This window comes from Hemitrygon akajei, chromosome 21 (assembly GCF_048418815.1).
Source record: "Hemitrygon akajei chromosome 21, sHemAka1.3, whole genome shotgun sequence".
NCBI lineage: Eukaryota > Metazoa > Chordata > Chondrichthyes > Myliobatiformes > Dasyatidae > Hemitrygon > Hemitrygon akajei.
The window spans coordinates 12,818,972-12,832,060 of NC_133144.1; the positions used below are offsets into that span (position 1 = coordinate 12,818,972).

The following is a 13,089-nucleotide window of genomic DNA, read 5'->3' on the forward strand; positions in this document are numbered from 1 at the left end:
GCACAATTTTTATATAAAAATGTTTAAAAGCACATTAAAATTTCTTGATTTTAATGCAATATACTGTATCTACATGTTTTTATTCATTTCCTGCAATGGTTTTTCCCCATTTTCTGTCACAGTTGATGAGTGAATTTTGTTTTCAATTCTGTTGTAGTTTCTTGATTTCTCTATATTTTATTTCTGAATGACAGAACTATTCTCCAGGAAGACTCGAAACAGCCTGATCTTCAGATCTTGAAGCCTGTGAACTTGCTCCTGACAATAAAACGAAACTTGGCTGTAGCATGGTATCAGCAAATCCCTGGCATAGAAATTAATGGAAATCTAAAAACTATGAGTGTGAGTATATTTTTCCAAGTCTCCAAATAAGCAAGTGCAGTACATTTTATATAGTGATATCCATAATAATTCTGCTATGAAAACCAACAAATTTGTATTGAGAATAGAAATACAGAATACCAAAAGGAGAACCATTACCTGATTATGATGCTGAAGCCTAAGTAGAGCTGTGTAACACTACCTTGTGGAGAAGGTTGGTTGATTCTAATCTTGAGATCAACACCAATGATTTGCATGTGAAGAACAGAAGAGACAGGAGCAGTAGTAGGCCCGCTATGCCTACTTCACCATTCAATAGTGTTCCATTATGGATTCAGCTCCACTTTACCACCTGATGTCAGAACCCTTGATTCTGCAGGAGGATAAAATTTAACGTTGATCTTGAAAATACCCTTGGCCATTTACACTGTTAAGCACTATCTGAATGTTTTGTTTCACTCTCTTGAACTTCACTGAGTAAAGGTACAGCCAGTTCTACCATTTGTCATGCAGGAACAATCCAATAAACAGTCTGTGAACTGCTGCTAGTGAAAGGGAAACTTTCTATTTACCTTCTAAGTACTTGCTGTACATAAATGCAAACTGTTCTGTGAATAAAAAGCACTTTCTTATTTTTGTGTCTAGCTTTATGGCTTCATTGGAAGAGCCTTAGAAGGAATCTTCCCAGTGTACTGCCCTGATCAATATTGTGATGCCTCTCCTTTTTTTTTACCTTTCCCTCTATCGCATTTGAAATTTCTGTATGGTGGAACATTAGTCCCCTCCTTTCAACCTCATTTCCGTAGTTTGTAAATAGCAGTAAGGCCCTGGTACTTATCACAGTTTTCCAATTGGGAGATAACCCACTTATCCAGTCTCTGATGCGCCAATACTCTAATGATGTTATGATGTGAGCTTTTATAGCAGCTTTCATCTCTCATCTTCTCAAAAAAAAAAAGATAATAGAAGTGTAGAATGAATATGGCATACAAGGAGGTCATTTTACTGATTCCATGCTAGCTTTCTATCAGAGTAACTCACTAGTTCCACTTCCTAGCCCATTTTCATATTCATGCTCATTTTTACTTCTCATATAATTATCCACTTTCCTTTTAGAAGCCACACTGGCACTTGCCAGCAGCAAGTCAACAGATAATGCATTCCAGTCTCTGTAAACATAAAAGTTTTTCTTCATCTATCTTCTAGAAGATAATACAGAAAAAGGTTACAGAAAGTTAATAGGCAAAGGCAGCAAGGAAGGCCTGTTTTCTAAAGTTCTCTCATTCTACCCTTACTTGGTTAAGTTATATTAGATGGATATCAATTCCTGTACTAAAGTAATTGTATTTAATTGTAAATAAAAGATGCCGAGGTGTAAATGAAGTTTGCAGAACATGTTAGGAATGAAAAATGCCACTTCTCCTCATTTGCCCTTTTGACTGTAGTTACTGATAACAAGTATAATTAAAAGCTTTCTGTTGATAGAAAGTTAATGATGATAAGCATCCTCCCAAAAAAGGATGTAAAACGAGATTAAAAAGTTGATTCTTATGTGCCCTGACCACAGGTTGCAGTTAGTCAGGATGATCTGACGCTCTTGATGAAAATTCTGCTAGAAAACCTTGGAGAGGTTTCAGACGATCACCCTGCTGCAAAGGAAAGCTTGAATAAAATACCAGAGAAAAAAATTGTCTCTCCAACCATTCTCTGTGAAGGTACTTAATCATTTGAATCTAATATATTTAATATTCATTTTATAACTTTTCTGTTTTGATTAACCTAAAGCAGGTTGACAAGTTGCTTTAGTTAATCCATGTTGATCTCTATTGTACCGAGTATATCGCATTGCATCTGTTCAAATTCACATCTCATGCAACTGAATTTTTAACATTGGCTGTTCACCATGGGAGTTCTGTCTTCATTTTGTTGTATCCGAAATGGCTACACAGGCTGGTGAGTGGTCATTTGAATAAGGTTGTGAAGAATGTATATGGCATGCTTGACTTCATAGGTATAGAATATAAAATTTGGAGCATTACATTATTACTTTACAGAACACTGGTTAGACTAATGGAGACACAGGAAACAGCAGGTGCTTATTAGACCACAAATGGCATAAAATATGTTCTAACAAATTCCACAGAATTACACAAATCCACAGAGGGTTATGCAGCTGGCTTCATCGTGGGCACAACCCTCCTGCCATCAGGGACACCTTCAGGAGACATTGCCTCAAAAAGGCAGCATCCATCACTAAGAACCCTCACTATCTAGGACACACCCTCTTCATATAGTGACCATTGGCGAGCTGAAGACCCACACACTGATATCCCTCTGATATCAGATTTCTGACAGTCCATGATCACTACCTAATTATTAATTATTTTTTGGATTTTGTTTATTTTTGTAATTATAGATTTTATGTCTTGCACTGTCCTGCTGCTGCAAAACAACAAATGTCATATGTTAGTGATGATACATCTGATCTGATTCAATTCTTTTCCACCACAGAAAAGGAAGGATATGGTTTGCTGGAGAGTGCAGAGGAGATTCATCAGGATGATCCCTGGTTTGGAGGGCTTTAGTTAAAGAGAGAGGTTAGGTCTTATTTTGCTTAGAGCAAAGGAGACAACAGTAGAATATAAGATTATGAGTGGTATAGGGGGTAGTCAAAAGGCTTTTTCAATAGTACAGGTATCACAAGAGTACAAAGGTTTAAGATGAGAAGGAGACATTTTAAAGGGATTTGGTGGAGTAACTTTTGCACAGAAAATGGATGATATCTGGAATGTGCTGTCCGAATTACCATATTTAAGAGAGATATAAATAGGCAAGACATAGTGAATGTGGATCTAATTCAGGCAAATGGGATTAGGGTGGATGAACAAAGAGATTGGCGTGGACTTGATAGGTCAAATGGTAAAACTCTCTGACTTTGTATCTCTTGGAAATACCAAATTATTCAGTGTGGAGAAATACTGTAAAGTATAATAGATCTAATTACAAAGTACCTTGTAAAACACACCTGGCCCTCTTGGCGATGCTACCTGGCTCCACTCCCAATTCCCTCAGTGTGCACCATGGTCATCTCTCTGGATTCAACTCCCGGTCTTCTCTTGATTCCTTAACTGTTCACCTATGCTAACAGCAGTTAACCTGGCACACATTTTGAATGTGAGGAGAAACCAGACCACTCGCCAGACACCCACAAAGTCATGATGGCTACATTCAAAGTTGGCAGGACGAACCTAATGTTAGGCTGGAACATTGGCAACAGCACTAACTGTTACACTATTGTGCCAGCTTAAGCATTACTTAATCTGAATTTTAATACAAGTTCCACAGTCTGCAGCCTACTTTGTTAAGCTGGATTATGGGTCCTATCCTTTCTTTAGTCTAACGATATTTGCTGCCTTTTCCTGGGTGTGATTCGTGACCAGTCTCCAGGTGGTTCTGGTTCAATTGTCTTAGGTTGTTGTATGAATAGAGTATTATGCTGTTAAAAAACACTTTCAAGAGTAGCATATGCTATAATTACACTATAATTAACTGAAGCGAAATGTTTTGGCCATAATAAGTGTAAAGTTAGATTAGTTTTGATACTTCTGATACAAAGCTCTCATGTGCATTGTGAATTGTTATAATAGCTTCATTTCATGTTGCCACTGAGAATGTTTTGTATTTTGTGTGCAGCCAGTCCACAAGGGAATATAGATGATGTGTGCTGTGCAGAATTAGAGGTTAAACCCAATCCATTTGAGACATTGAAGTTTGACTTCAAGTTTGAAGCCCTTTCGATTGTGTTATACACAGAAGATCTCAAACAGGTATGCTTATTTTTTGAGAGTTGAAACTTTTTTTTTATAGTTCCCAGATTTACCAAATTGCCCAAGCAAGACGTATTTCTACAGGACTAGTAATGGTGTTTTGAAATGAGATAAGGAAGATTGGAAGGGCATCTCATTAATTGCTTCACATTTTTCTGATCTAGTTTAGTCATTCTTGGCATTCAGCTGATCTGTGCAGTCGGCTTATCCCTACTCAATATGACTACTTATCTTGACCAAACTGTTTCATATTTACTGAAGAATCCTTGGCAGCAGAAACATTTACTGTGGATGGAATGTTCTTTTTAAACTACCTTCATGCCGTGAACCAGATAATGACAGTTAGACCTCAGAAGACCACATCAATGAACATATTTTGCAAGGATTCTTGGACCCACTGCAAACATAGTGACCTAACTTATTTAGCTCCTAAATGTTGTTGTTACTTTTGTCTCTAGTGCTCTGTAGATTTCTTTAATAACATCAGGAAACATTCAGAACTCTGTACTAGTTAGTTTATGTTGTTATGAGCATTCATATTTATTTATTTATTGAGATGCAGCACGGAACAGGCTCTTCCAGCCCAGTGAGCCATGCTGCCCCGCAACCTACCTATTTAACCCTAGTTTAATCACGGGGCAATTTACAATTAAACTACTAACTGGTATGTCTTTGGACTGTAGGAGGAAACCCACACATTTCACGTGGAATACAAATAAACTCCTGACAGACAGCAACACACACAAAATGCTGGTCGAACGCAGCAGGTCGGTAAGCATCTATAGGGAGGAGCGCTGTCGACGTTTCGGGACAAGACCCTTCATCAGGACTTTGTCAGGTCCTGATGAAGGGTCTCGGCCCGAAATGTCGACAGCGCTGCTCCCTATAGATGCTGCCTGACCTGCTGTGTTCCACCAGCGTTTTCTGTGTGTTGCTTGAATTTCCAGCATCTGCAGATTTCCTCGTGTTTGTCCTGACAGACAGCACCCGAATTGAACTCTGAACTCTGATGCCCTGAGCTGTAATAGCATTGTGCTAACTGCTATGTTACTGTGGTGACCCTGAGATTAATCACACTTTGTAAGAAGCAGTAATTTTCGTAGCCACAGCTTTGGTTCTCCCTCTAAATAATTCAATGAATGTTTATTTTCAAGAATTATATCTAAATGTACTTCTGACTGTGTTTTAATTGTCTATACCATACCATCTTGTGTAACAGTTTTGATAAGGCCTCTCCCCCCTCCAGAATCCTGGTGTTTTCTTAGCACCTTTCTATCATTCTTGCCCTTACCTATCCCACCCCTCCACCTTTGCTGTCCTCAATCTTTAATTTTCCTATCCCTTTCCAGCACACTTTTCATTTCCTCTTTATTCCTTTTTCAGTGATATGTTCTCTATGTCCCTTTGCTGTGTAACACATTTAGCACTTCAATATCTCTTCTTATGTCTATTAATTTCGTACAGCTCGCACCTTTGTGTAGATTGAGACTTGCAGTGTCACTGACGTGAATATTTTGTTATAACACCATTGTACTGAGCTGGGTATGCTGAATTCTCAATGAGTTTGTGAATATCTTGCATGATATAGGCCACTGGATTGGTGAAACGCCTGGAAAGTTCACAGCTGGGCGAGTTCAGGCTGCATCTCACTACTGCCTCAGGAAAGATGATCTCAGATGGGACAGTGCTGTTTGATGTAAAGTTTACAACATGTACACTGGATGATCTAAGACCGGGGATTGAGAAGGTTACACAGAGGTCAGAATTAATTTTCTTGTTTATTGTCTAATCATGCCCCAGCTTTGTTATTCTCTGACTACTTGCCCATATCAGTATTTTGCTCCACTTTCTGAGGTCCTCTAACCTGAGAAGTGAGGTTAATTAATGGCTAACCTGAACTCATTAGTTCTGTAAATGGTGGTTTATGTGTAATTACATGATGCAATAATGTTAATATACTTTAGTATGAAACGCAAGCGGATGTCTTTATGGCTGAAATGGTTAAACATAAAATAAGCAGTTTTTTAGTGCACATGTGCACAAAACTTTGAGCTTGCTGCCTTATTTTCAGATTGGACCAGAAGGCTTAGGAAATAACAAATAGGATAGACAAATGAGAATCAGTGGATGTTGTGTACTTAGATTTTCATAATGCCTTTGACAAGGTGCCACCCATGAGGCTGCTTAACAAGCTACAAACCCATGGTATTAAAAAAAATCTAGCATGGATAAAGCAGTGGCTGATTAGCAGGAGGCAAAGAGTGAGAATAAAGGGAGCCTTCACTGGTTGGCTGCTGGTGACTAGTGGTGTTCCACAGGGGGTCAGTGTTGGGACCGCTTTTTAAAGATGTGTCAATAATTTGAATGATGGAACTTAACATTGAGATTGATAGGATCTTGATTAGTTGTGGTGTGAATGGGGTTGAAAGGGAAAATGGGTCAGTTATGATCAAATGTGGAGGAGACACTATGGGCCAAATGACTTAATTCTGCTCCTGTGTCTTACGATCCAAGACTGAGTCAAAATTGTTGACAGAACTTGCAGATAATTTAATCATGACTGCAAGGTTCAGGCTTTGAAACCTAAAGGGGGTTTAATTCAAAGGGTTGAGGTCGACTTTAGCGTTTAGTAATCTTGGCCTCTGCCTGAGTCAAACAAATTCCTCCTCTACATAGGTATCCAGTTCCTCCAGCCTCCCTGAGGATTCTTTCATGAACTGACTTCCTCCATAATCTCTGTAATGGCAGAGAAACATGAAGGAAGGCGTCCTTGCTTTGCATGCTGTTCATTGACTTAATATATGCCAGACTTTCTGAAGGCCGTGTTTCTAGTCTACAAGTTGCATTAAGCCATGATTTGGTAATCATTGATTCTTATTGCCACCTACAATTATAAGTGCCTTTGGTCATAAATAGATTGTTATATATGTGTGTGAGGCATCTATTAATGTCTTACTGTGATTTGAAATGTTTACAAATTATTGGAATGTTCCTTGCAGAATGATTGAAAAAAAGCAAGGTTCTGAGGAAAAGGTTATGATCGAGTTGCAGTACAATCAGCAGAATGATGAGATCTCGATTGTCATTGTATTGGAATATCTGTATGTCTGTGCCAGTGTGGAATTCCTGTTGGATGTAGCGGATTTCTTCATCAAGGCTATTCCTGATAAGAAAACTGATAAATCTGTCCAACTATATCCAAAACAGAGTGGAAAGGCTCCTTCCAGCAGTGGTTAGTATAACTTTCTTCATGTATGAAGTACAAATAATTTTACCCAATCAGAATAAATTTCTGAAAATATAGCATATTGGAGAGCTGGCCTTCTGAGTTGTATGTTTTAAGGGAAAAGTATTAAAAATTATTGGTAGCCTATTTTTTAGCATTCAGCCTTTTTTGGGGAAATAATTTAATCATAGATAACATTCTTAGAGAAGTTGTGTTGAGTAATTAATAAAGGAACCTTTGTTTTTGAGGCAGAGAAGGAAGCCAGATGTATGTCCATCATTATTAGTAGCCATGAGCAACAGAATGTGTTTCTTTGAGTCCTAGAATTATCTGTACTTGTAGCACAGAATGAAGATAACTTGGCCTGTGATGTCCGCACTAATCCTAAATTAATCCCATATTTTAGTTCCAACCATGCCCTTACTAATCCCCTCCAGACTTTACCGGTCATCAACTCTGACAGCAATTTGCAGCATTAGTTAACTTGCCAACTCACACTCGAGCATCTGGAGGAAACACATACGGTCACAAGGAGAACATGCAAACTCCACACAGACAGAACTAGAGATCAGAATTGAATTTGGCTCTGTGGTACTGTAAGACTGTGGCTCAACCAGTTGCACTACACCGTAAAAATGTATCTTCTCTAAGGAATTGGGTGGAGGTAAGCTTTGAACAGTTGAGATATAATGTTGGGGCAGAGTGAAAATAAGCTCCTCCACTTGGGATTTAACTCAAGCATATTCTTTGTTGACATTATATCCAAATTAAACTTAAGGCATGAAACATCAATCTAAAATCTTATTTATCAAATAGTATAATATCTCATCATTTCAGGTTGTTTATCATTGTAATCTCTCATGGGAATGTTGTAAATTAGAGTGAATTGTGTGCAAGTGATTTGAAGCTTAATTTCCTTTGAAAGTCAGGTATCAAGTCTTTTTTTGTTTAAGAGATTTGTTTTTCCTTGTTTGCTCAGTGAGTGTGACACATGGAGCTAAATTTACAAAGGAAAATTACAGTCAACACAATGAACATCATTGATCTAAGGAAACATTGCAGATTGTTTTGTGCGCCCATTTGGGTTCTTTCATTGTTTGCAATGAGTCTTAACATTTATTATTTTGTTCCAGCAATGGACACTCCAGAACAAAGAATCAATGTGAAAGCAATGCTGATGAATCCTGAAGTTGTGTTTGTGGCAAATCTATCAAAAGCTGATGCCCCTGCACTTGTTGCTTCTTTCCTGTGTGACTTCTCGTTCATCCGTCAAAAACAGTCTCAAAGGATGATTGCATTGGTCAGTGACTTAAAGGTTCTGGCATGTCCATTCCTTCAGGAAAAGAGAGGAACAAACATAACTACGGTACGAACAAGGTCTTTTGGAAAAGACATATTCTGCTTGGAGTGCTGTGTGTATTTCTGGTCACAACACTGAAGGAAACATGTATTTGTTCTGCAGAGGGTTCAGAGATGTTGGCTGGATTGGAGGGCTTTAGTTATGGGGTGAGATTGGATAGTCTGAGGTTGTTTCTCCTGGAGCGATAGAGGCTGAGGGCTGACAGTAAGAATTCAAGTCAAGTCAAGTCAAGTCAAGTCACTTTTATTGTCATTTCGACCATAACTGCTGGTACAGTACATGGTAAAAATGAGACAACGTTTTATCAGGACCATGATGTTACATGACACAGTACAAAAACTAGACTGAACTACGTAAAAAACAACGCAGTAAAAAACTAGACTACAGACCTACCCAGGACTGCATAAAGTGTACAAAATAGTGCAGGCATTACAATAAATAATAAACAAGACAATAGGCCAGTAAGTTGTCAGTCCAGGCTCTGGGTATTGAGGAGTCTGATAGCTTGGGGGAAGAAACTGTTACATAGTCTGGTCGTGAGAAGGGATGTCTTTGCTTCGGTGCCTTTTCCCAGACAGCAGGAGGGAGAAGAGTTTGTATGAGGGGTGCATGGGGTCCTTCATAATGCTGTTTGCTTTGCAGATGCAGCGTGTAGTGTTAATGTGCATAATGGCGGGAAGAGAGACCCCGATGATCTTCTCAGCTGACCTCACTATCTGCTGCAGGGCCTTGCAATCTGAGATGGTATAATTTCCAAACCAGGCAGTGATGCAACTGCTCAGGATACTCTCAATACAACCCCTGTAGAATGTGATGAAGATGGGGGGTGGGAGATGGACTTTCCTCAGCCTTCGCAGAAAGTAGAGACGCTGCTGGGCTTTCTTTGCTATGGAGCTGGTGTTGAGGGACCAGGTGAGATTCTCCGCCAGGTGAACACCAAGAAATTTGGTGCTCTTAATGATCTCTACCGAGGAGCCGTTGATGTTCAGCGGGGAGTGGTCGCTCCGTGCCCTCCTGAAGTCACCAACAATCTCTTTTGTTTTGTTCATATTCAAAGACAGGTTGTCAGCTCTGCACCAGTCCATTTGCTGCTGCACCTCCTCTCTGTAAGCTGACTTGTCGTTCTTGCTGATGAGTTATACCACGGTCATGTCATCGGTGAACTTGATGATGTGGTTCGAGCTGTGTGTTGCAGAACAGTCATGGGTCAGCGGAGTGAACAGCAGTGGACTGAGCACACAGCCCTGGGGGGCCCCCGTGCTCAGTGTAATGGTGTTGGAGATGCTGCTCCCGATCCAGACTGACTGAGGTCTCCCAGTCAGGAAGTCTAGGATCCAGTTGCAGAGGGAGGTGTTCAGGCCCAGTAGGCTCCGCTTTCCAATCAGTTTCTGAGGGATGATTGTGTTGAATGCTGAGCTGAAGTCTATGAACAGCATCCGAACGTATGTGTCTTTTTTGTCCAGGTGGGTTAGGGCCAGGTGGAGGGTGGTGGCAATGGCGTCATCTGTTGAGCGGTTGGGATGGTACGCAAACTGCAGGGGGTCCAGTGAGGGGGGCAGCAGGGTCTTGATATGCCTCATTACAAGCCTCTTGAAATACTTCATGATGATGGATGTGAGTGCAACGGGACGGTAGTCATTTAGGCAGAACACTGAAGACTTCTTCGGCATGGGGACAATGGTGGCGGCCTTGAAGCACGTTGGAACGGTGGTGCTGCTCAGGTAGATGTTGAAGATGTCAGTGAGAACATCTGCTAGCTGGTCTGCACATCCTCTGAGCACTCTACCAGGAATGTTGCCTGGTCCAGCAGCCTTCTGTGGGTTGATCCTGCACGGGGTTCTTCTCACATCGACCACGGTGAGACACAGCATCTGGTCATTTGGAGGAGGGGTGGACTTTCTCGCCACCACGTCATTTTCTGCCTCAAAACGGGCATAGAAGTTATTCAGCGCATATGGGAGGGAGGCATCACCGGCACAGTCAGGTGGTGATGTCCTGTAATTGGTGATGTCCTGGATGCCCTTCCACGTGCGCTGCGTGTCGCCGCTGTCCTGGAAGTGGCTGTGGATTCGCTGGGCGTGTGCGCTTTTTGCCCCTCTGATGGCCCGGGACTGTTTGTCCCTTGTTGTTGATATTTAGAGATGTTGATGCTTAAAGTTTTTGCCTATCAGGGATGACAGGTAGAATGTGGGCAAACAGAATTAGTGTTGGTGGCCAAAGGGCCAGTCTGTGACACTTGGGGATCTGTAGTTATAATGGAATGGAGTATTTGCATATTGATTGCTACATTTGCTTTAGCATACATTGATAGTTGTGCTTGTGACTTGTCAGTTAGACCTTACAAGAAGAACTTACTGCATTTGTCTGTCTCTTGTTTCTTGTGACCATGAAACAAACTTTGTTACTTGAGTCTGTGCTCTGCAGGAAAGATGTACAAGACTACTTGCCAGAGCCATTTGGGATATTATCAAAAGACTTAGGAGCATCCTTTTAGTAATATATTTGTGTGAACTGGTACAGGATTTGACAGTGCAAACAGAAAAGTTTTTTTGGAGAGCCCAAAACAAGGGGCTACAATTATGAACATCTCCAACAAATCCATTAACACTTTCAGGAGAAACTCCTTTATGCAGAGTGTTCATCAAATACACATGGAGTGGTTCAGATGGCAAATGGCATACTTTTCAATTGAAAATTATGTAGAAGCTGTAATAGAGCATTCGCCTCCTTGTGTTTCCTCCACTGTTCATTAAAATGATGGTTGATCTTTTACCTCGTACTGTTTTCTTGTATTAACCCCATATCTCTAGATTCACTTCTGTCTTGAAAGCATTCAGTACTGAGCCTTCTTTGCATATTGGGATAGAGAATTCCAAAATCTAATTATCCTTTGGATGGAAAAAATATCACCTTGCGTTAGTGCTGAATGGCTTAGCCTTTTCACTTTTAGCTTGTAACTCTGTTCCAGACATCTTGGCCAGGATAAGCCTGCACCTGCCCTGTCAAACCCATTAAGAATTTTGTACATTTCAAAGTGATTGCTTCCCATTTTTCCAAGAGTGTAAGGATATTATCCCAGTGTGTTCTCTCTTCATGACAAACCTGCCATCTCAAAAACAAGATGAATGTAGTCTTCAGGATTGAGGATGTCTTGCTTTTCTTTTGGTTCTTTGTGGGATCTACTGATTCAGGCAAAGATTAGATAGCTACTTGTCACAGAAGGTAAATGGACGAGTAGAATGAGAACTAGTGCTTCTGGTTTTTTTTCTGGGATTGCAAATGCTTCTTAAGAGAACCAGAGTTCACCTTCCATAATGCTCTCCTCCATTTTGATTGTCCAAGGTTAGGGGTTCCCACAAGTTAGTGAGATGGTTAATTTTTTTTCAAGGAGGTTTAGATAACATCCTTGAAGACTTTTTTCCCAACTTCTTGGTAATCTTGCTGTAACAGTACTTCAGAATGTAGTGTCAGGCATGTGGACACTGTACTCCCTCTGGAGAGGGCTAAACATAATTCGAGCAACAAGCCAAAGACTGGCGTGCGAGTGGATGTTAACATTGGAGGACTTTGTGGAGACAGCATTCATCACAATTCTCTAATGCAGTGAGTTTTCAGTGTCTTCAAAGAACACAAGGAATAGGAGTAAGCCATTTGGCCCCTTTAGCATGGTGGGACTAATGTTCTGAGCTGTGTAAATTTCAATACAAGGAGTATTGTAGGAAAGGTGGATGAGCTTAGGGCATGGATCAGCATGTTGTCATTAGTAAGACTTTGTTGTAAGAGGGGCAGAACTGGCAACTCAATGTTTTAGGGTTCCATTGTGTTGTGTATGTGGCCTGGTTACACAACAATGCTATTAATAAAAACGCTGGAGACAGGAGCTAAGGTTCACGGTTCTTTACTGGCAAAATCTGAACTCGGTACACCCGTACATATCAATACGCTCCTAATAGCGCATGCTTAATACGCGCCTAATAGTGCATGCAACAACGTGTTACTGAAACATAGTCCCTTACTATAACGTAGGCTATACGGTACACTTCTCCCTTTTTAAAAGTGTATCAACTGTTTTTTTACTAGGACATTATGCTAAACAAATATGTTTACCCTTAAAATGCAAATGCCTACCATTTGTTTACTTAGCAACTTAATAATATCAAATTATAACAAGGTAACGTAATAATATGGAATCATATAAAGACTTTGTTTTCTTTTGGTGTAAGACCCATGTATAATTCAAGTCTCTGGGGGGGGGGGGGGGGGGAGCGTCTTCTCTAGATTGTCCGGGTCTGAAGCAAATAAATCTTCACTCTATTGTCTGGAATAAATTAAACAATCCACAAATTGGCAAGTTC

General features: G+C 40.3%; 1 protein-coding gene across 1 annotated transcript in view; it reads left to right on the plus strand.

The window, feature by feature from the left end:
- vps13c (vacuolar protein sorting 13 homolog C) overlaps positions 1–13,089 on the plus strand; it is a 389,552-nt gene that overhangs the window by 198,553 nt on the left and 177,910 nt on the right. Inside the window, 6 exon segments of the mRNA XM_073024838.1 lie at positions 195–342; positions 1,889–2,036; positions 4,015–4,148; positions 5,737–5,906; positions 7,148–7,380; positions 8,508–8,740. Of these exon segments, the coding sequence (XP_072880939.1) occupies positions 195–342; positions 1,889–2,036; positions 4,015–4,148; positions 5,737–5,906; positions 7,148–7,380; positions 8,508–8,740 (1,066 nt within the window).